This window comes from Thunnus maccoyii, chromosome 3 (assembly GCF_910596095.1).
Source record: "Thunnus maccoyii chromosome 3, fThuMac1.1, whole genome shotgun sequence".
Lineage (NCBI taxonomy): Eukaryota > Metazoa > Chordata > Actinopteri > Scombriformes > Scombridae > Thunnus > Thunnus maccoyii.
The window spans coordinates 19,337,225-19,360,160 of NC_056535.1; the positions used below are offsets into that span (position 1 = coordinate 19,337,225).

A 22,936-nucleotide genomic window follows, 5' to 3' on the forward strand; every position below is an offset into this window, starting at 1 on the left:
CTATAATAAGTATTGTATTATGAATTATTTGTTTATGTTCTATAATGTTTTTTAATTAATTCTGTATTTAATTCTTTTTGAATGAATCTTTAAGCTCCTTTTTAATAATATTTTTTGGGGCATTTTTATGCCTTTATTGGATAACAACAGTTGAGACATGACAGCAAACAAGGGGAGAGAGACGGGGAATGACATGCAACAAGGGTCCACACTGAACCACCGACGCTGCATCTATGTGGCCTTAATCAGTAGACTACCAGGGCGCGCCCAAATATACATTATTTAACAAGAATGTATGACTCTTAGCTTTTTTTTTTTTTAGAAAGATAGAGATAGAAGAAAACCACAACTCTGTCTCTTCTTTTTTGGGTATTCCTGACTGACTCCATATTTCTCTATCCAGTGAAAGTCCCCACAGTGAGCCGGGTGTGCTTGACGAGATAGACAATGGTACTGGACCCAACACTAGTGATGAAGGTGAGTCACCAAACACAGTCAATCCACTGTCACGACTGTAACAATGCCTGTCAGTGCTGACAGAGTAAATAATCAGATGTCTCAGATTGGATGCTGTCACACGCTTTTATTGCAGAATTGGAGCAGATAGAGGCCATAGCGAAGTTTGACTATGTGGGTCGAAGTCCGAGAGAGCTTTCCTTCAAGAAAGGAGCCTCTTTGTTACTCTACCTGCGAGCCTCTGAGGACTGGTGGGAGGGCCGACATAATGGCGTGGACGGGCTGATCCCACATCAGTACATTGTGGTACAGGACATGTAAGTAAGATGCAATTCTTATGTGAAGCCCTGTTGTGTTGTGGTTTCCATTAGCTTAGCCTTATAAAATCTCTGCCTTCATAAAGATCAGTGTGAATTAAATGCTGCCCTGTTTTCCTGCCTGGTTTCCTTGTTTTCTTGCTAGTTAGTAGACAAAAAGTAGAACACATGGCCCCCTATTAGCAGTTAGGAGGAGCACATTCTGAACTGTACGAGCACTTAGGTCACTCCTCAAATAAAACCTTTAATTTCCACTCGAGCCTCCTGCCTGATAACCACTACTGCATTACAGGGCAGGTAACAATATTAAAGCCTGATTAAGAAGAGGAGTGATGTACTACCAACTGTAGCTCCCAGGGACTGATAAATGGTTAATTTTGTCTGTAAAAATAAGGAGACATACTGTGGTGATGATATATTGGTTTTCATGGGAATAATGTAATTGTTAAGGATTCTGAAGTAAAAGCCAATATGAACATTTCCTAAAGACAGAGGCCATTTATTTAGAACATTTTCCGCTGTCTGTCTGTATCAGGGATGATGCATTCTCAGATAACATGCAGAGGACTGATAGCGAGGCCAGCAGTGGACCACACCATGATGACCGAGCCTCATCCAGGAATGACCGCCAATCTCCTTGCGAACACACACCTGAGCACCGCTTTGGACCAGCACTGGGGAGGTAGGGCTTAGTTAAAACTCATGTCAGAGGTACTGGGAGGGCACAAGGGCACATACAAATGCACATATACTATATGCAAGCACAGTTAATAGAATTGGAGCTCATATAGGCACTAAAAAATCTATTTTTGCATTTTAAAGCCACTATATGTAGAATTTTTGTGTCACTATAGAATCTTTCAAATTATTCTAATGCAGGCTATGTGTATGTGTATTAAGTCCATTCATGTCATTGTCCCTGGGTCAGATCTGAGGAAGACATAATACCAAAATGCATTGCTGTCTGCAAATCAGAAATGTTCAAATCCTACACAGTGACTTTAACTTATTCAGCATCAAGAAACTCATAACTGATAAGATAGGTGCCTGAGCAATGGAGCAAGTGGAGCAAATGCATCCCTATTATTCAGTTAGGGGGAGCAAAGTTATGGTTTTGCTACCCCAATTTTTGTCTTTTTAAAAATAAACTTATCATCATACAGTCCCCGCAATTATATTTAAGCAGCCTATATCAATGATCATTTTCCAATTTTCAGCAACTGACAGAAACAAGTAATAAAAAAGCTGACATTTTCGGACCACTCTTCAAGTTGGTTCAGTCCAACCCGTTGTGAGAGAGAGACGGACAGAGCGTAGCTTTTCCTCACAGCACCAAAGTGTCTGAATTAACAAACAGTTAAATGTTCAGCGATGGAAAGTAACTTGTTTAGACTTCTGTAGTTTAGACTTCTGCTTTAGTTTCAGTTTTAGTCAGACTTTGGATGGAATTATTTTTAAATATGATGACCCATCACTCCATATTATGATCTCTCATCCGGCTGTTCTGTACTGTGTACTTTCATTATTACGATTATTCTCTAATTTTCTCATACAGGGTAAATGAGAGCTGCAAGTTTACTGTAAGGGGAAGTAAGGTTTAGTCCTCAACTAAAATGGCCCTGAGGAGCAAAAATCACCTTCTGAATTGTGCATTGAAATAGTCCTTGATTTGAGATAATGTAGGTTAAAATAATCTGCTTTTGAAGTTATGATTATTCATTCCTGTATAACAATACAACTACAATAGCTACCACTAGAACCTGTGTGTGGGATTAGAATTAGATAGTTGTTTTGAGGCCATTTCATTCATTCAAACTGTTTCTACTTTGTTGCAATTGTTAGATTTTGAAGATAGCCTTATGAATATTGAGATTAGCAACCCTCAGATTTAACATTGTTTAACCAGAGTTAATTATATAAATGATATTGTGATGTGTTTTAAGACTATTTCATTTATATAAATTGTTTGTCCTTGTTTAAGCTTGAAGATGGCCTAGTGACCTGCGACCTACAAACATTTTAGGCTCCATAATGTTTTTATGAATATAATTTCAATTATGAAATAGCCATTCTTCTAATAATCATTTCCTGTCCTGATCCACCCAGTTATATACTGTTCTTGATGCATTCCTGGTTTTCATAGCACACTCAATCTAACTAAACTAGTCTAGTGTAGGTGGCTGTTTCCAAGAGGTTAGGTGGTGTAGTAATGCAGGAAATGTGTTTTAAATTACAATTTTTTTTTTCTGGGGGTGGACCCGCAAACCCCCCCACCAATTATGTATCTTTCCAAGTCTGCTCTCCCATTTTAATACATAACCAGGCACCTATGACTGATGATGATGTATCAAATATGGGATTTTTCTTAGGGTGAGAGTGCGATCAGATGGAGCTGCAGTTCCACGCCACAGGAACGGTGACGGTCACAGCCCCACCAGAGCTTCAGACCAGCCCCCTAGGGTGATGCCTCGGCCCTGCAGCCCACACAAAATAGCTGTTAACAGGGGCCCTGCAGACAGTCCAGAGAAACGGCATCTCACCACATTTGGCAGTGCAGGCTGCATCAGCCACCCTGACAGAAAAGCCTTCGCCGACAGCCACTCTCAGCGATCATCACCCAGCACCACCCGCCATGCAAGTTTAGGAGACCACAAAGCCCTGGAGGCTGAGGCTCTCGCTGAAGTGAGTGGTGTCACTTGAATAGACTTTGAAATAGTCAAATACATAAGAACCTCCACTGATTCAGCCACTTAGGGTTAGTTTTAGTTACTTCTTACCTGACCTCAGTTTCTAAATGTCAACATTATTTTTCTGTCTGCTAATATTTTTCAGGACATAGAAAAAACAATGAATACAGCCCTCCATGAGCTGCGTGAGCTGGAGCGACAGAATGTAGCCAAACATGCCCCTGATGTTGTTCTGGACACACTGGAGCCTCTCAAACACCCTGGCGGAGCCCAGGAGCTGCCCAGAAGCCCTCTACACACTATGGTAATCAGGGATCCAGATGCAGCTCAGCGACGTAGCAGCAGCAGCTCCTCCTCTGAGACCATGACCACTTTTAAACCTGCTCTGTCAGCGCGTAGGCCGAATGCACCTCTAAGGCCCCCACCTGTCAGACCTGTCCGGCCTGCTCCAGTGATTGGACAGGGCCAGGGACCACACCGCTCCAGCAGCTCTAGTTCCTCTGGTCTAGGTAGCCCAGGCATCACTCCCACTGACAGGGTTTTCCCGAAAGCACCCTCCCCATCACCATCCACCTCCTCCTCATCCTCAGACAAACAAGGTAACATGTAGCTCCAGTCAGTCACAGATCAAGTGGTTGAAGAAAACTGTGGATACCGAGTGATTGTGATTACTGTCACGCCCCTACACCTCTTTTTGCCAGCAGAGCAGACCTTGACACTTGGTCTGTACAATGAATATTTATCACTTATCTTGTAAACTGTTGGGCAGCTACTGCTGGTTTTTAGACAACTCTCTGCCCACACATTGACTTGCTAGTGGACAAGTCGATGTTCTGTAACAATGTATTACACAGACATCGGATTTAAATCCATAAGAATCATTTTATAGAATGCGACCATGCTGGATAGCCATGCTGGATAGAAAAAGGGATGCACTGGAAAATACTTAACTGTTTACTGAAATCTGACAATGAAACTCTGAATCTCTATTAAATGTTATTAGGTTACACATACAGTTGTGCTGTGAGCTTGGACTTTGTGTCTGGTTTCCTGTCCCATTATGAGGGAACACTTAAGGGAACATTACACCACTGAGTATGTAGACATACAGTCTGTGCTTGTGGGTTTATGTAGTCTATTAAAACTATAACTCCTTGGGCGCCATTTATATTGAGTGCCAACATATACCAGCAAGTGAAAGGTTCTCAGCAACAGGCAGATACTATGGCTGAACAGGGAAACCAGAGAACTGCCTTAAATTGCAGTTCCTCTAATGACCACTAGATGCTGGCACCAAGGAAACTACAACCCCATTAAGCAGACACTCTTATATACTCTTATGAAATAAATGCTCACTTTGGTGCCAAGTGGTAGTACAAAAAAATGTAAGGCAAACAGCAATGCTAGCCGCTACACCGCACAGGGAATCAAGAATGAAGGCTGAAAGCAACACATAGACTGCAGTGGGATTGTCTAATTTTTCTACAAATAAAAATATATGCTGTAATTATAAAAACTTATTTCTAAACATAGTGGCTTTGAAATGTAAGAAATGGAAATATCTCTCAGCCTTTCTCTTAAAATGCTCATTTTTGTTCACATGAGGTTAGAGAGAAGGAGTTTGGACAAAAGAATCCCAAAAAACAGTCCTGGTGAAACTCACTGCAGCATAGTGATGAGGTTTTGGTTGACGTTGGTCATCAGCTGGACCACAAATATCCCAGCAAATGTGTTATCTCGGCCAGCACACTATCCAGCCTGGCCAGCTGTAGCAGCACCACTGGCCAATAGCTTGCTGGCTGACCAGGCTGACCGGTAGCAGTGCAACAGCACAGTAACAACCTGTGCCCCTGCCTCTCTGTGTTGCACTTCCTCAACAGTGAACCAGGACTCACATATTGATAAATTCAGAGTGTTCACTGCATGTCAGTGCTGGGAAGCTGTTTCAAAAGGTACTTTTTGAGTCTGATAACGAGACAAGAAAATTAAACTTATCTCAGTGATACAGTGATACAAAGAACGTTGACAATTATTGTGGATATTACAGACATGCCAGACATGCCATTCCTATAACTAATACATGGAAATAAAGATGAAAATCAGCATAAATGTCCTTATAACATAGTCATCTCTCTGTATAAAAAAGATTAGCTGTGTTACCTCAGCAAATAAATAAAACTTCAAGTAACTAATGCACTCATAAACAGGGGATTGTGCTGCATTTGTAGACAGTTCTATGTTTTCATTTCAAAGAAGTTGTACTAGAAACATGATATAGCACATCGGTACCATTGAAGCTTACATAATGTCTAGATTGCACACGGTCAATTCAGGCTGTGTGGGTGTTTAGATGAACTTGTTTACTGTCGGTGGTGTTTGTCGTCTGTCGTATGAGGATGATCAATATATCTTTAAAGTGTAATAGGTACATTTGATTGAACATATATATACATACTGTTAAAGGATACTTGTATAAATAACAATGTATGATAGGAACAGGAAATATTATCATCTCTAGTCTGTAGATTTTTGTAACTCTTATCCTTGCACAAACATTAATAAAAGAATAAATGAAAGCTCACAAACTTGGCAGTCTGTTTATCTTTCTTGCAACTTTCAATAAAAATGTACAGTGGAGTTGACTAAAGATCAGAATAGTTGCCACTGATAGTTATGACAGTGTACCACATTGATTGGAAATGCACACAACATTATGTCTATTTTAAAAATACTGAAACTGCATTACTATTTCTCATATGTAACATATATGTGTCTTATACTCTGTATTTACAGAGTCCTTGTTACACTGACCCTCTGTGGTGAAAATGTGCATTAACATACAGTATAAGCACTGTCTACTTCACTTAAACATGTACTGACTAGAGTGGTTTTGCAGTGCCATCTACTGCTTAGCATAGATTTAAGCTCCTTCAGTAACAGGTAAAAATAAAGACAACACTAACATTCAATGCCAGAACAACCACACTCAGATTTGCTTATATTGTACAAGAGTCTGAATCTATTTCATAGAGTCACCACTTCTATAATAAATATCGTTATTTGATGCCCTTTTTGCCTTGGAACTGTCTGTACTATGGTGAATGGCTTACATTTATGAGATATTCAATTACCACTTGTGCCCTGTGGATGGAGGCATTGTCATCCTGGACCACTGAACAAGAGAGAAGTGCTTTACTATGTGATGAAAATGTCTCTATTTGTTACTATTTCACTTGCACTTGAAGATCTGTGAACCTAAATGATACCAGGAAAAAAACACATCAGAGCCACAAAATACTGTGGGGAACACATGCACTTCATTTTAGACCACTGCCTGTAAGTTTAGCACCACATCACATAGGCTGCAAAGGTGAATTTTAGGTGTAATGTGGAGTTTATGCATTGCAAACCAACAACATTGTCCATGAAGTTCTGTACATACCGTTCCTAACTAAATTCATTCTGCCCACACTCGCACGCACACACGCATACATCTTAATAAATAAACTAATATCAGGCGTTGTTTAGGAAATACAGAATATACATAATGTCAACAGTATACCTCAACCACTGTTCTTTAAACAAGTTCATGCATGCGTTTTTGAATCGCTAAGACTCGTGAACTCACGTGTAGCCCTCCATACTCATACCCCCTCCCTGAGCTCAAGCACACATGGGTTCAGCTGTTAGGTTAAATCGCATGACTTGCTAGCATGGAGGTTGATGCGCTGAGAGAACCGATTACTGACTTATTACTGATTGTCTACAGCTAAAAGCATGATTTAGATACAAAGGGTAGATAAAAGAGAAATGAATGTGAATGTATAAAATAGGCATACAGTAAGTATAGTATATGGTCTTCTGCTTCTTTAAAAAAAAAACATTTCTTTTTAAATGCTTTGTTTTCCATCTTCTGATCAAGGTGATTTTGGCTGTTTTACTTCTTCCATAGCCAGCACTCAGTCAAGTTTAATTCATTTTGGTGTGTTTATTGAGATTAAAGTGAGAATATAATCAGATTATGACCTTGCCCAGGGCCTGAATGGCTGTCAGGAAGGGAACGGACCACCCATGGACTAACACCCAGCTTTCCGGCTGTGGTTTCCTCTGGTTCAAAAGGCCTTTTCATTAATGATGTGATATGATTAGTAAGGCCACCACAGTTGTAGCTACAGCAAGGTTGGAGATTGAATGTATCAGTCCTCTCAGTATACCTCACTCAGATCCCGTGGTATTAGGATTGAAGTGTTGTAATACACATAATAAAGAATATGAATTTATGTATTTCTTGACATGTTGCAGTTTATGTTATGTTAGCAGTTTAGAGTACTAACTCTCTGGCTAAAACATAAATGTTGAGTTTTTATATGAGAGCTGAAAATGAGAGCAACAGTCCCTCTGAGGGCTACCTGATACAGTATGTAATGCAGGACTATCCAGTTATCACTACAATTTCAACTGAAGAAATGTTTCAATATCTCTATTTTCTGTACTGTTTCCAATATATTGTATTTAATAGTAATTACCCATTTATATTTGTTCCTCTTTCTGTCTGTATCATGCCCACAGACAACGATTAGCTTGGTTGCTCTCTCAATCATAATATGTCAGGTGACCAAAAGGCCCAGTTTAACTACTTTACAACTGTTTCTTACCCTCTGTGTTGTGTCTCCTCAAAACTGCAATTTAATTTGTTCTTTTTTGGCCACTTGGGGTCAGCAGAAACGAGCTCTAAATACAACACTGACATTAACACCTTTTAAGTTGATATGGTGAACTTGTTAGCAAGCAGTCACTTATTTACACATCTAGGAGATACGGAGTAACATCGGCATTGATTTGGAGCCATGTTTGTGTCCATCTGATGAACGTAAGTTCAATATTCACTCTAACTCTCATTTGCTTACTCCAACATCAAAATCCAACTCCAAATCTGGCTCTTTAGCCACTAAATGCTCCATTATGTTCATCAGCTAGCTGTTGCTAACTTTGTCTGTTTGTTATTTGGTTCTGGGCAGTGTGCAGTGTGTTTTTAAAGCATTTTAGAGCTAAAAACAAATGACACTGATGAGAGCAAGAGGTGAGATTGAACCAAAACAGTAGTTGCAGGCTGGAAAACCAGAACAATCTGCTGAATTTGGCACTATAAACACTCCATACACCGGAGGGAAACTGCAGGGCTTGATGATAATTCTACAAGTAGTCATGTGTTCCGTTGTGAAAATAAAAATATTGATTTTAGCTGCTGTAATACAAAGAATGGTTTTCTTGTGACCCCTTGTCATAAGGGCATATGTATGAGCTGTGTGCAGTTTAATCAAGTGATTTCCCCTCATTAGACCGTTGCTTTGAGAGGCCTGAAGAGGTGTGACTATACAGAAAAAAGCAAGGATTGTAGAAAAGTTGGAGAAATAAACAGCATTTTTGTGCATCAGGAATTTGATTTTCTTATTTCCTACTTCAGAAATCATCTCACAACCCCTCAGATTCATCCAGTGACCCCTTGTTGGACTTTGGACCCCAGCCACTGTCCTCGGTAAGAATGTTTTCCTAATAATAAGTAATTTAATATGTCTTTAGTACAACATAAAATAAACTAAACCATGAGATATTTAGCCTTGTTGTTTGTAAGAGCTGCCAGTGCAAACTCATTTCCTTCATTTATAACAAATATTTTTGTGGTTAGATCAGGTCTGCTTGTGTGTTATTTAAGGCTGAGATTAGTGTGTTTATTGTAGCATGCAGTTTGCAATGTCAATTGCTGCTTATTTGATCTATTTGGTTGTATTAAATCAATGAATTAAAGTGTCTGATTCAATACAACCCATTGTGGTCAAGTAGCATGCAATTAATTGATAAGATGCTTATCCAAAGACAACAAGCAGCTAAGACTTGAGGCTGCAATGTGCACTGGTTCACAGTCTGATATTACAATTTGTTTTGAGTCTTAGTATTCAATTGGTGAAATAAAAATAATGTAGAGTCAGAAGGGAAATGGGTTTCATAATCTCATAATATTATGTAACTTTATGCAGGTCTCCATTTAAGATTTAAACTTAAAAAACAAAATCATTCATGATGTGTTCCATCATGAAAACACTGAAATTCAGATATTTTCTATTATTAATTTTTCATTATTTCAAATTTTGACTGAAATATCACTTAAGCAAAATGAACACATTTTCTGCAATAAGATTGCTTCTGGAAACAGGACTGAGCATTATTTTTATATATAGAATAAATACTGTGCAGTTTATGCTCTTGTATCTAATGTTTCTGTAATAAATTAACCAATCCATGCAAGCTGGTCCAGTTTGAATTCCTTCTAAAGCCCACAGTTGGATCACTCGCTGGAGCAAATACCCCTGAGTCATCGCCATGTCATAAATGTGATTAACTCCATGTTTCTCTTTGATCAGTGCATTTTTAACAAAGCTCAACCTGACAGGAAAAACTATTTCTGAGTCACACACATACACAAATTGAAAGTAATTAAAATGATTAAGCTTGTCTCCAAACTCTGGAGCATAACTTTGAGGTTCTGGATTTTATCTATTGATATACATCATCATGTGACATAGTTCACTAAAGTTGTACATTAAAAATAACAAAACACCCTCTGCAGTTTTTTTTTTTGTTAGCTAAGTATTAAGTATGCCCCCTGCATGTCTCCACATCCCATCTTCCACACCATTAGGTTTCTTCAGACCATATAGTTTCAAGTGAGCCAAACTAATTGTTGACCACAGACCAAACATGTAATGTGACTCCCTCATTCAGACATTTCATACAAACTTTTACATCAACATTTTCCTGTTGTACTCTCACTGTTACACTTCATCCACCTTACAGTTCTTAATATAAACTATTGCCTTACATTTCTCCACATCTGCTTTTCTTTTCATGTTACACATAATGTTAAAAAAAAAAGATAAAATGCAGCATCAGAAATGTGGGGCTCTTGCACTGTTTCTACTGCATACGGATCCTAAAAGGCAAGAGACAACACATTCATTTATAAAGTACTTTATATGCAAATGTGTCATTTTTATAAACAGTCCCTTGTTTCTTATTCACGTTTGTTTTCCACACTAACTACTTAGACAGATTTTGACTAACTTTGTCCATATTATATGATCATGCTTCAAATAAGGTGTTATGATTACCTCTAAAATTCATTAGACGACCCCTATCATTTTTTCTGTATTCTCTGATATTACTGAAGCCTACATTTTTCTGGGAAAGGTGCACAATGCTGAATATGGGCTGTAATGACCTGACACTGTAATGTAGACCTTGTACACAATATATGTAGATAAAGCAATTGTTTATACTGTATGGCTGGTGAGAATAACACGGTACTGATTATTGTTCATGGGTAGGAGCGGCTTCCAACTTGTTACCTTGTCTTTGTCTGTTGTGCGCTTTAGGTCCACTCTTAGTAGCATGCCCAACCATTGAATGTTCCCTTTACTTCCATGTCCTCCTTAACTGCCTGACTGGGACAGCCTTAATACAAAGCTGATGCGAGTACTGAAAGTCTTCATCTGTTGTCTGTCTGACTGTATAACTTTAACTCAACCAGGCAAGTCAACAATAACAAAGACTAAATGAAGAAAGTCAAGAAGGCTATGAGAGGAGATTGCAGTCATTACATTAAACAAACAGCTTTGAAGGACATTTTAGCCCAACAGAGACAAAATGCAACATCAAACCAGATCCAACTGAGAAAGGCAAATGTTGAACACATGACAAACAAGGACCCATCTTGAAATACTTTTAATAACAGGTAGCATCACCAAGGACAAAATGTCTGCCATACGAGGAATTGTGAATAGGCTGCAGATGTCCTATTGAAAGATATTTCAGCTTAATACAGTGAGACAAAAGGCCTTAATCATAGTAATCATCAGTAAATATCAAAAAGTAGAGAGTATGTTTGATGTAACATATGGAGGAGGTTGATGTAATAAACTCCTGATTGTTCACATTGTTCAGTACACAAACACTGATAATTCTTTGAGACCAACTTTTGGCATGTCCCGTTTAAAGGAATAGTTTAACATTAGGGGAAATATACTTATTTGCTTTCATATTGAGAGTGAGATGAGAAGATTGACACCATTCTCATGGAGCCTGAAGGAAATTAGCCTAGCTTAGCTTAAAGACTGGAAGAAAGGAAAAGCTACAATAGCCTGGCTCTCTGAAGTTGAAAAATACCTACCATCACATCTAAAGATCACTAATTTCACAGTATATCTTGTTTGTTAAATCTGCAAATAACAGAAATGTAAAAATAACAGTTTGTGGTTTTAGTGACTTATGACAATTTTTTTGAGAAACAACAGTTTTTTGTTTTTTTGCAGAGCATCTTTGGTTATAGCATTAACCAATAGAACCATAAACTGTTTTTTACATTTCATTTAGTGTACATTTTAGACAAAAGAGATACATCATTTTAGTGAGCTTCATGCTGGTAAGCATATTCTTTCATTTTGGAGAGAGCTGGGCTATATATGCCTCTCCTGCTTCCAGTCTTTATGCTTGCAAGTTTATGTCTTCCATTTTATACTCATGCCTCAGTCATGGTGGTGGTAAACCTTTTTTCTGGTTACGTAACACATAACCTCAGACAAGTTGAAGTGTTGTTTTGACTTTGAATTAGCTCCAGCAAAAGGGTACATTCTGTGAAAGCAGAATCCACTATTCAGACTAATTAGAGGAGAAGACACACTGTCTCTTGAACATTGGTACTTCTCCAAACTGCTCTGGGGAGAAATGCTTTTTACTTGTCAAAGGTGAATAGGAAAGGGCAGAGCAGGGTCAATGGCACTTAAATCATGTTCTTTTTCCATCTAATTAAATAAAAAGAGGAGTCAAGTCAAGTCAGTTTTATTTATGTACCGCCAAATCACAAAAGAAGTTATCTCAGGGCATATAACTGAGACCCAGAATTCCCCCATGAGCAAACACTTGGCGACAGCAGCAAGGAAAAACTCCCCTTTAATGGGTAGAAACCTTAAGCAGAACCAGGCTCTAGGTGAGCAGCCATCTGCCTTTGCTGGTTGGGTTGAGAGAGAAAGAGGGGGCGGGGGGCGGAGAGAGAAGAACAACAACAATAATAATAACAATAAAAACAATAATAATAATAGAAATATGACTAATAATAATAGCAACAGTAAACAGTTGTAAGAAAAAAAATCCATCTACCCACTTGAGCGCTATTACCACAGGCAACCAAAAAGAAAATGTGATAAAATCTTTACAGAGCATAAAACTGCACAAAGTCAACTTGAGAGTTGGAAACATTGAGTTGCTGAAGCTTGCTTGAGTGTGATTATTGTGCCAATAACACGTTGGAAATGAAATGTGAATGGAATGAGCCCCACCATGCAGCCTCTGGCTCCTCTTGCCCCCGTGGTGCAAGAGGCACAAACATCCAGGTGTCTGTTTCAAATCAGGGGGACACGGTGGGGTGAATCACCCTCCCTCCCATCTGCCTCCCTGGCTCTGCTAGATATTACTTGCAACGACTGGAAGGTGCTGAGGTAATTGTCAGGAGATGTAGGGGTCTGATGAACTAAATCTCTAAGAAGACAGGAATTTTGGCCCAAGAGGAAGTAAAAGAGAAAATAACCAATGACTGGAGGAAGACGTCAAAAAGCCAAAATATTCCTGGCAGGTCACAGCGTTTAATATCTCATTCAATGAGTCTCGGGATCCATCACCAGTGGAACTAATGCTCTAGTGGAAAAATGCAGGCTATCTGTGTCCTGGAGATAAGAGGGATAGATTTGGACATAGCGAAAATTCTTTTCTCAATACTTATTTCTGTTTTTTATAATATAGTGAGGACGGCCTTTCCTTTGAGAACTGATTTCATGATACTCCACTCCACTTATACAGTGAAATATTACTGGATGCACTGGCACAAATTTTGGTACAAAGAGTCATGGTTGCCAGACGATGATTTCGGTGATCCCCTGACTTTTCATCTAGTGCTGCAACAAGATTGACATTTGTGGTTCCGAGTGAAATGTCTCGACAACTGTTGGATGGATTATGATGCCGTTTGGTGCAGACATTCATGGTCAAAATGGCTTAATTTGGCTTTATGTGACTGCAGTCTTTAGTGGTTACTTTGCAGATACACATTTTACATCTAAAATAAGCTCTAAATCAATTGTTGATATCATATTTTTTTCTTTCTTTTCTTTTCTGTTTTGTTCCTTTTTACTTTTTAATGCATGTTTACTTAAAATAACATTTACATGCAGGAATTCTGTGTTTTTCTGCTATTTTTACTTCAGTAAACAATCTGAGTAACCTGAGCATTTCTTCAACCACTGTTAAAGTGTGAGGTAAAGGTCAAGTGTCTTTTAGAGGAGTTAAGGTGATACTTCCTTTCTGAGCTGTTCAGGGACACATTGTAATCTCAGCAGCCAGCATGTGACCAGGGTTAGGAATCCGCTTCCATTTCAACATGCGTGCAATATCTTCACTGTTAGCATAGACTATCTTTCACTTTGACAAATTTCGTACCTCTAATTATCTCACGCTATGAGAACTCACCCACCTCCATCTGTTGGACATCTAACTGGAATTTCTGTCTTACAAGTCCAGTGGGTCTTTTATGTAAATGGCCAGGAGCAGCACAGATTGAGATTTGATATGGATAGAGTTTAGTAAATCTCATGAGTAGCTTGAAGCCTTGTCACTACATTACAATGCTGAGAGCTTCCCCGCTATCAATTTCATGGCTATCATCTGTCTCTGTTTAAGATGAGATACAGATGTAGGATCACTTTCCCACATTTGAGATGCTACATGTTACATAAGAAATACTGTAGCAGGGGATTGTTTGTTTGCTTAGCCTCTGCTCTTCCTGTGCACAAGAAGTAGGCAGACACAGTGGACAATGGCACCAGGGCCGCAAGCATCTCATGAGTAAAAAAAAAAAAAGCACTGAGGGATGAAGGACTGAATGTGTTTATACATCCACACACGTTACCACTGTGAACATTTCTGACCTTGCCTAAGGATACTCAAAGAAAATAACTTAATAAAACTATTTGTGTTTTGAATTTCTCAGATATTTATGACGTTTGTTTTAATAACTAACCTTGCCTAAACTATTTCCTGGAATTCAAGAAAGTTCAAAGTTGCTGTCCACACAAAGTGCTTCTTTTGTTGCTCAAAGAACTGCAATTTTACACACAATTTGCTGTTTACATATGAAAATGTGTAACTACAACGGTTGTGATTTTAATTTTCTTACTCAGATTGAGGAATTTTGTCTCCCTGTAATTGAAAAGACTTTAAAACCCATTCAAATTCATTTAGATAAACTCAAATAGCTGCAGTGGTTAGAAATGAGAGTGTTTTTCTTTGAAAAATATGCAATTTGTAAATATTGCAGTTCATGCCTGATAAATGCATTTTTCTTCAATTTAAATGCTGCAGTTAGACAGTAACAGTGTTTGTTTGTCTACCCCATTAATGCCATCCTTGTAACATAAGAGCACATCCAAGCCCTCTCTCATTTCCAATTTTCCATGGCTGCATTTAAGCAACTCAAATGCTCAAGCAAACTTTTCCTATCATGCTTACAGCAATGACTTCTGAAGCCTAAAAAGCCATTTTTGCTGTTTTTCTTTTGGCTTTGGAGGGCATGATGGAGAATAGAGATCATGTCAGATCCCATTCAACTTGTAAAGATGAAATGTAGAGCGAGAAAACCACCATCCACTTGACCGGAGATCAGATGTAATGAGGATCTGAAGCATCAAATTACAGCTAAATAACCATACAGTGTAATCCTTACAAACATTTTGTCCCTAGCATGTAAATATTTAGAATCTATTACCGGGAATTGACAGCAAAAATATGTTAAAAGTTTTCCTTTCATTCCATCAGCTCCTCCATGCAAATCCAATAATGTAAACTTGTTCGGCAGAGACACACGATGCGGCTACGAACACTGTCCAGAGTCGTTCAGCTCCAAAAAAGTCATGAAGGAATAATGGATTCATGTTAATTCAAATAATTTCAAAGAGCTCCTGCTACATTGTCTGTAGCAGGTTTGCTGGTGACACAGTAGATCAACGTTAACACAATTTGTCTTGTCACTAAGAGGATTTTTTATTCTCTTTCTAGTATTATAGTAAGAATTATTTTAATTTAGCTTTTATCGTTTCATGCTTAGAAGAAATGCAAAAAAATCATCTCAAGTGATGCCATTTATATGAGCAAATTTATCAAACATTCATAATTATTTACCAGAAGAAAAATAAGAAAATGCCTTATCCTCTTATGAAGAGAGATGTTAATGTTAAATTCTTACTCTGTATGCTAAATGAAAATATTATGAAACAAATATGCTAAAGAGTGGTGCTCTCTTGGAGTTAGAGCAGATAAAATTTAAAGTTTTATATGAACTCTTTTTTCCTTGGTGTGGTTGTGATTATTATGGTTATTAGTATGGTTGTGTATTTATTTATTTTACCTTTATTTTACCAGGAAGTCCCATTGAGATCAAAAATCTCCAAAATCACAACATACTAAAATGCAACATATACAACATGATATACAATAAAACAGAAGAACAGCGGCCTCTTAAGAAAAACTACATGCCTCCATCACCACGTTCTTTATGATGCCCTTATATTCATCAGTGGATATACATGTTTCCAATTTTAGATGTGTTTGCAGATTATTCCATACCCAAGCTGCATAGTAGGAAAATGCTGTTTTCCCCAGATCTGTCAAAACCCGCATTACATTAAAAAGCAACCACGTGGAGGAGCGCAGCTGCTAACTTCCAGAGTTTAGCCTCAGAGCTTAGGGGTGCTGTTTAGTTTCCAAAATTGTTTGCTCAGATCTAAATAGGCAGAACTGGAAAAACTGATTATGTTTACTTATTGAAATGACCACCAGTCTGCAGGGATCTGCTGGGAAGAGACTCAATGAAATACATGACACCAGGAACTAAAAATATCTTCAGATATTTTTTGGTGGAAAGCATGATTGCATATTAACTAGAGGAGGTTTTGTATATCAAATAAGGCTTTTGCTTTAATCTAACTATTGATGTTAGATGAGGGCAAAGTGTCTGATTGAACATTTTATATGCAAACAATAAGGGTAATTTTATGCATAAAAAATGTTTATTTAAAAAAAAAAAGCAGAACATGAATAGCATCTGAAATTGGAAACAACCCAGAGAAAAGTTCAGTAACAAGTAAAATCTCTCCCAGATGTCACCTTGTAGGAAACGTGCTATGAGATGTGATTGGCTTACTATTGTAAATAGTTTTGACATTTGTTTGTCAGTTTGCGTGGTAGTGCAGTATTGGCATACCTGCAGGAATTTGATTGCAGCTATTTAACAGATGAGATTTCATTTCAACCTCTCACAAAGGGATATGTGAGAGGTCAGTCCATCAAAGTCAGTTTCAGAGATCATATGACAGCGATTGACTTTGAGCCACAGTCCAGAATTTTTAACTTCAGGCAAAGCAGGAATAAATCACTAAAATAGTCACCTCTAAAAGAAACCACACTATGCCACATGTTCATTTTTATTATTTATATCTACTGCATCAGTTACTGTATGTCATTATATTTACATTTAGGATTTGCCTTTAGGTCTAAAAGTTACTGTGAAATAAAGAGTTGTGAATAAAAGCTATAAATGTACCTCCCCTCAAGCCACGCAAATATTAATGGTCAACTCTCTTGAGATGTACGTGTTGTTAGCATGGTACTCTGTGCTGTGACAGGCAGTAGTCATTGACCTATGACACAAGCTTTGTTTGTCTTTTTCTAGGTCTCAAAATGTTTTCTGCACTTTAGCCAATGTTTTCCGACTTAAATAATTGAGCTTATTCATCTGGATGCCATTTGTGGGTATGTCCATCAGCGGCCTGTCACACCATATCTAAGAAAAACATCCGACTTTATTGCCAAAAAGAAAAACACAGATCGGTTGTCAACCAGCTTTCAACACAAACAAGCTAGTAAGTGTTTGTTTTGTGTATCTTAGTATACATGTGGAGATGTGAGGAGGTCTGGTCATGGTAATAATTTGGGAGAGATTTATTTTTGTTTTATGACCAACTGAACCTAAACCAACAAAGAGATGCTTTCAGTCTGAGACAAATGCATTTTACCTTTTTTTGTATTTTTTTTTTTTTTTGTATTATTTTCACATTAGTCATGCTATTCAAACGAAAACATACTGATGTGATGCTTCTAAAACAATGCTTTTCCAGAGTGAATAATAACCATCTATATTTCAGAGGTTATGAATCACACAGCTGTGATTCAAGGGAAAAGTTGAAACATTGTTGTTTTACAATCCAAATGTGTGCAAAAAAATAGGGAATAAATCCATGTGCGTTTCCTTATCTTGCTGAACAGAATAAGTTACTAAGAACATGCTTTAAATAAATCAAGACATGTGAGAGGACATTAGAAGAAGAATAATTACGTAAACTGTAATTTCCTCTCTGTAAGCTGGTGTGTTGCTATCATATTTGACTCTATAAAACATAACAAGCGCCTGTGACAAACTCTCATTTCCTCCAGTCTTCCGTGATGTAGTGATAAGTTACAAACAGAAAATTAAAACAAGAATTGATGAGAAAAAATGTTTAAATTAAATCAATGATGATGTAGGTTCATCACAGCTTTGGCAATGCTCAAAACCAGACAGAAAGGAAAAATCCCTTCATACCTGCCTTTAAATTATCAGACACAAAAACAAAAACAACATGCCTGCTACTTTCTGCTCTAAATTAAATTGCATTGTATTTCCACCCGGCATTATTATGTTTATTGTATCATTATCACCATATTTTCTTTAATAGCCCAGATAAGATAAATTTAACTGCTACAGAGTTTGATTTGTGATCAGTTAGAATGCACTGTATTAGTGTAGAGATACAGTAGATAATGCAGGAAGAGCCTCTCTGGCCTGAGGCATAAGGCTGCTAGCAGGCAGCATTAGGCTCTTTTCATGACTCAATTGCATTGAAATCTTTATTGCAAGACTGGTTTCTTGATGCTAACATCTTTCCACCCTAGATATAACATTTCACATGACTTGAATTAAAATGATCTAGATTCTTGGTGGTTTTCATCCGTCTTTCATTTTGCCCACAGTGTGATGTTAAAATCATTCTTCACAGAACCACAGAGACACAGCCAGCTTAGAGGAATATGCAATGAGTTCTTACATTGCCTGCCTACTGAACAGTGTTGGGCAAGTAACTTAAAAGATGTAATCAATTATTCATATTACTCATTGAAAAATATACATGACTTTACTAGTTACTCAAAAATACATTATGATTCAGCCTTCAATTTGGAGATATTTACTGATCATAAACTGTGTAAAATTAGCTAAAATTGTAATTCCTTATATTACTTGTTACTACAAAGAGTAATCACATGTTATTAAGTTATGTATTACTGCTCAGCACTGCTACTAAAAACAGGCACAAGATAAACATTGCAGAAACCTCAAACAATTAAAGAGTAGCTTAACACCAGGAGAAGTTGTCAGGGGGCGTTTAGTTTAGTTTAGTTTAGTTTAGTTTAGTTTAGTTTAGTTTAGTTTAGTTTAGTTTAGTTTAGTTTAGTTTAGTTTAGTTTCAAAGTTTACTCTGAAAACAGCTTAGTATTTTTGCCATGGGTTCTTGTTCTGAGTGAACAATCTTGTGTACTTTAAAAGCAGCTGTCTCTTTGTTTGGGGTAAGAAAGGATGCAAAGATTGTCATTATACTTGGTGCAATTTCTGCTTGTTTCACAAAAGAATGAATCAATTTGATGTCAGATATAACAAACCCTGTTCTGGGTGTCAAATTATTCTTCAGTTGTGCAGCCACAAGGTCAATATTATAAAGGGTTTTGGCTGATTTATTCAACAACCTTAGCTTAGATTTGAAACTCCAACAGTCACTAAGCAACCACAAACCTGTGTTTTAACATTCAGATGTGAGTAAATACCACTTGTCTTTGTGGATCATTTCTTGGTGCACAGGTGAAGCATTGTGATTAGTCTACACTGGCTGTGTAATAAGAGTACACATCCAACACTATATTTCAATATTTAATAAAGATGTTTGCTCACTTAGATGGATTGAAATAGAGGATATGAAACAGGTTCGCTGAGGGAAAGGATATGAATGGGCAGCATAATGTGCACCATATGTAACAGGCTTTGAGATTGCACTGAAGATTAACCACTTACTCCCAAAATGTGAGCTGTAAATTGAATTTTCCTGTTAAAATTTAATCAGTCCAGAATGTTAAAAGAGGGTGCATTAGATCCCTCTGGATTTTAATTTTAGTTCATATTCTGATAAATATCTACTAGCTGATGTAGCGAGAAACAGAGAAACAGGGACTGGTGTTAAATTGAAATACTGCTACTGTAAAGGATTGATGTTGTCAAAGTGTGTCTGTGTTATTGCTGATAATATGATACAGACCCAGAACATATACTCATACATGTGTGCCAAATATGCACAAGACATTGTGAGTATTTCCATTTAAAGTAATGGTGCAGCCATAAAAACACTGTCTTGACTTTGAATAGTTAACTCAATGAAGAGTTGGAACAGACTAGTACTAAATATGTGAAGTTGTCATACATGGAAAAATATTATTGCTACGTTTGGAGCTGTATATGGGAAAATTTAAGGGGAAAGTTGGAGTTCAAAAGGTTAAGAAACATAAATGTTCTGATTACAGACAGATACTTTTCTTGCATGTTTGCTTATCAGACCACTACACTACATGTGCTGTCGTCACATTATGTGACAAATAACACTGATTTATTTTACAGTGCTTTCACATGTTGGCCTGGGTCAACCAACACCCACACTTTCCATTTTGGTTATGGTCTGACTCTGAGGAAAACATCTCAGAATATTTTAGGATAAGGCAAAATTAGACTGACCTCAGAGTGACACCCATTAAGCACTGACAACCACCCACGAAAAGAAAAAGTTAAAAAGCAGGTCCCCAAGTAATTAAAAAGCCAGCCAATATTACAATTAATTCATTTACTGAACATGGGCCCAGTTCACTTCATCTAAATGTTGGAAATTATAGTACCATATACTGAAATATAGTACATTAAAGGTATCATATCTCAAGGCTTGTAGAATGATGACAATTCAGATTTTTTTTTAAATGGAAATGAATGTTATTGGGTTGCTACTTGGGGAGAATAAATAGAGTCTAGAAAAGAACATGAGCCCTCATAGTGTGAAGTAATATAAGTAATGATCTCCTACTGCTCTTAGACATACCTCTCTCTGGGTGAAAACAACGGAATAAAGAGAAACATTACAATCCATATTAATTCATACAAACAACAGAAAAAAGTATATCCATCCACAAATAAATGAGATTACACTGTTTGTCATTTAACTCGTCATTAGGTCTGTTTGCCCAGTGAGAGTTGGTAATTTGCAAGATTCAGAAATGCAGCTGCTATGGTTACCTGAAATCAATTTGCACTCTTTATTTTTCTTGAGATAGAGGGTGTTGTGTGCTATACACATACTGTAAAGCCCCTTGATGTAAATGTGTGATTTATGATTTTAAGCTTTATAAAACAAAAATTTAACAAAAAATTGACTTGACAACAGAGGGGTTAAAAGAAATTAAAAGAAAGACCAACATAAAGTGTTGTAATAACTTTATTTATATAATCATAATAATTATGACAATAACTTCATGTATATAGCACTTTTCTAAACAGAGTTACAAAGAGTTAAACGACATAGAATGAAACAGTAAACAACAAGGGGCATGGAAAAATAAGACCAAAACAACATAAAAACATTTATGATTTAAGAAAAGGCTATCTGATAATGGTGAGTTTTAAGAAGTGAAGACACTACAGACACTATAATAATATGTTGGGCCACCACAAGGCACCAGAACAGATTCAGTGCTCCTTAGTTGACAGATTTTCCGACTCTCTGAACTCATCTGGAGGGATGACCACCATTCTTTTCTTCAGAAAATTTTTCTCTCATTTTGTGTTTTGTTGATGGTGGTGGAGATTACTGTCTGACATATTGGTCCAAAATCTCCCATATAATATATAATATATAATATATATATATATATATATATATATAATAGGTGTTTAGTTGAGGTCTGTTCAGATCTGTTGACTCAATAGGACATATAGCATATGATTCACATCATTTTCATATTCATCAAACCATTCAGTGACATCTTGTGCCCTGTTTAATAACCTCTACATTGGTAATCTCACTCCTCATACCTAAACCTAACCAACCTAACCAATGAAGGCAACAAGTACTAGCCAATCAGAGGCAGAGTAGGGCAGGTCATGACTTCATCATCCTGGGAAAAAAAATTGTCCTCCTGGTCTGAAAAGTGAGGCAAATGAGGAAGTGACTTAAACCTACATTCTTTCTAATGGCCAGTAGGGGGCGACTCCACTAGTTGCAAAAAGAAGTCCAATTGTATGGAAGTCTATGAGAAAATAACTCTACTTCTCACTTGATTTATTACCTCAGTAAACTGTTTCTAATGAGTTTATGGTCTCAATCGCTAGCTTCAAGTCTTCTTCAATACAGCATGACTTTCATCTTGTAAATTATGGTCCCATTTAAAGTAAAAAAGACAATAAAGCAGGGTATGCTTTAGGGCATGGCTACCTTTTGATTGACAAGTCGCTACCATGGTGATAACATTGATTACATAACGTAACCATTGTGTAACCCCAGATTCACGGAGTATAGGCGTAGCTGCCACTATTTCGCAGTATGTTTTCAGTTCATGAAAATTAATTATAACATTTTGGTTGCCTAAAAAAGTCTTGTTTAGCGTTTGGTTGTGATAAAAGACCCCCTAAGGAGTCGGCTGTTCAGTTTTTTCGGTAAGTACATTTAGTTTTAATGGTTTTAGGCCTGTTTTTCACTAGCAAAAATTAGCATTAGCATTAGCATTGTCACAGTTAACCATAGACTGTAAATGCACCGTGCTAACCAAGCTAGCAGCTAGCGCCAGGTTCCACCCTCTCATCCAAATATGGTCACTTCTGGCTGTAAAAATCCAAGATGGCGATGGTCAAGTCGCTAAACTCAAGGCTTCAAAACAGCAGTCCACAAAACAATGAGTGACGCCATGGTGTCCATATTATTAACAGTCTATGGTTTCTCCAGAGTCAGTTCAGTTGCTTCTTTGTTTACCCGAAAAGGGTTTGAGTATTGAGTAATAGGATCTTTTTTTGCATTCAGAAACTGACTGTTTGATGAATCTTTTTTAATCATACTGATTGTAGGCTCTGTTGAGGTCTTAATTGCATCCATGCAGTGGTCTTATTCAGCTACAAAATGTGTTTGTTTCTGTTGCAGAATTGCCTTTTAATGCACCAACAGTAATGACACCTCACTAATGATGCTTTAGGGACAAGAGACCTTG

General features: G+C 37.4%; 1 protein-coding gene and 1 long non-coding RNA gene across 3 annotated transcripts in view; both read left to right on the forward strand.

Annotated features, from left to right (window-relative positions):
* Positions 1-6,036, forward strand: part of LOC121894155 (SLIT-ROBO Rho GTPase-activating protein 3-like) — a 34,486-nt gene extending 28,450 nt beyond the window's left edge. For both annotated transcript variants that reach the window (XM_042406544.1, XM_042406545.1), the window contains exons 18-22: positions 404-477; positions 593-773; positions 1,309-1,455; positions 3,143-3,455; positions 3,606-6,036. In XM_042406544.1, coding sequence (XP_042262478.1) covers positions 404-477; positions 593-773; positions 1,309-1,455; positions 3,143-3,455; positions 3,606-4,070 — 1,180 coding nt within the window. In that variant the 3' untranslated portion in view covers positions 4,071-6,036. The remainder of the gene's footprint in view (positions 1-403; positions 478-592; positions 774-1,308; positions 1,456-3,142; positions 3,456-3,605) is intronic.
* Positions 6,037-8,243: 2,207 nt separating this feature from the next.
* Positions 8,244-22,936, forward strand: part of LOC121889454 — a 33,429-nt gene continuing 18,736 nt past the window's right edge. Inside the window, exons 1-2 of the long non-coding RNA XR_006093540.1 lie at positions 8,244-8,330; positions 8,925-8,996. This is a non-coding gene — a long non-coding RNA (uncharacterized LOC121889454). The remainder of the gene's footprint in view (positions 8,331-8,924; positions 8,997-22,936) is intronic.